Consider the following 1,585-nt stretch of genomic DNA (forward strand, 5'->3'; position numbering starts at 1 on the left):
CAACATTTTTATCTTAATAATAGGGTGGGCAGATATTTATATATAGAAAGACAAAAACGGTTCTCCTACAGAACTAGGTTATATTTATTTTGCTAGACATCCCGAATATTTACCAAATTTAGCTAAAAAAGCTTCCGGTTTTTTTGCTGTTAATACAAAAAACGGTATGGTTCAATACTATAGCAACAATACACAAGCTGGTAATCGTGGTACAGTTCGACGACATAGAGAAAATAATACTGTCTCAAAGGGTGGAATACGATATATTAATCAAGATATATTTATTAAATTTTATACTGAAGCAATAGCCAAAGAAGGATTCATATGCCAATTAAATTTGGAAAAAATTCGTAACTTACCTAATAATCCTTATAAATTTTAAATTTAACCGCTTTAGTTTTCGATTTCCAAATCCTCTAACTTATTTCACTCTTCTCCAGGGACGAGGAAATGAAAACAAACAGAGCACTATAATAATTATCCTTTTTGTATCTTATGAAGTGTCTACAAAGCTCTTCTTTTCCTTGGTGCAGGTGCTGTAATTCATGCTGTTAGTGATAACCAAGATCAAATGTTTTTTAGATCTAATACTATCAAACTCCGGGCAATTCCTAAAGCTTAAATTACAGTGAGTAAAAAGGTAACTTTTGAAAATACGAGTTATTAATCATTTCTCTATGGATTTTATCCGATGTAACAATATTTAAGATAATCGAAAGAGCAATGGATCTTCGCGGAACTAAGTTCCTAATTTTTTCTGTGTTCACAGAATTTTGAAGGATAAAAGCGCAACGACTATACGGTAGTAGTGTCTACTCAGGTGTTACGAACCTATTATTTAAATTGAGTAAGATTCTCATAAGAGTAGAATTAAGATAGAGTCTGGCCCCAAACGAAAGTTTGAACAACTATATTCTTTATATTTCTCTATATATAAGAGGATTAAATATAGTTTCAATGCGATGAGATAATATCAAGTTGTGAGGGTAATTTTGTTAAATTTTACAAAAATTAAATTATATTCAAAAATTAGTACTTTTTTATTTATTACTGTTATTTATTTACTTATGCCAACTATGTACTATAATCTAAGTTATGATTATTTTATATTAATTTTAGGCTTTTTCTTATTTATTAGCTTTCTTATTCAAAATACGTAGTATATATTTCTTTACCAATCTCCAATATGGGCTTAAGAGGGGATTTATAACTAATTATAGATATTATAGTTTAATAAATAAAAATAACCATCAATTAAACCCATGGTTTGTTACAGGATTTATAGATGGTGAGGGATGTTTTAACATCTGAGTTGCAAAAAGTTCTAGTAATTCTATAGGATGACAAGTTCAAGCTAGATTTATAATTGAAGTTAATATAAAAGATATAGATTTATTATATAAAGTTCAAGCTTTTTTTTTGAGGTATAGGTTCAATAACTTCAAAAAAAATCTGTAGCAAGATTTGCAATTTATGGTCTGAAAGATATAACTAATATAATACTTAAACATTTTAATAATTACCCATTACAAAGTTCTAAAAAAATAGATTTTACACTACATCTACGTTTACGCATACTTAACTT

At 28.0% G+C, this 1,585-nt stretch overlaps 1 protein-coding gene across 1 annotated transcript in view; it reads left to right on the plus strand.

Annotated features, from left to right (window-relative positions):
* Positions 1 to 1,585, plus strand: part of GSTUM_00002008001 (uncharacterized protein) — a gene marked incomplete at both ends in the record, with an annotated part of 5,697 nt that overhangs the window by 2,503 nt on the left and 1,609 nt on the right. The window contains one exon of the mRNA XM_002839325.1: positions 513 to 573. Within this exon, the coding sequence (XP_002839371.1) occupies positions 513 to 573 (61 nt within the window). The remainder of the gene's footprint in view (positions 1 to 512; positions 574 to 1,585) is intronic.

Source organism: Tuber melanosporum, assembly GCF_000151645.1.
Source record: "Tuber melanosporum whole genome shotgun sequence assembly, scaffold_340, strain Mel28".
Taxonomy (NCBI): domain Eukaryota; kingdom Fungi; phylum Ascomycota; class Pezizomycetes; order Pezizales; family Tuberaceae; genus Tuber; species Tuber melanosporum.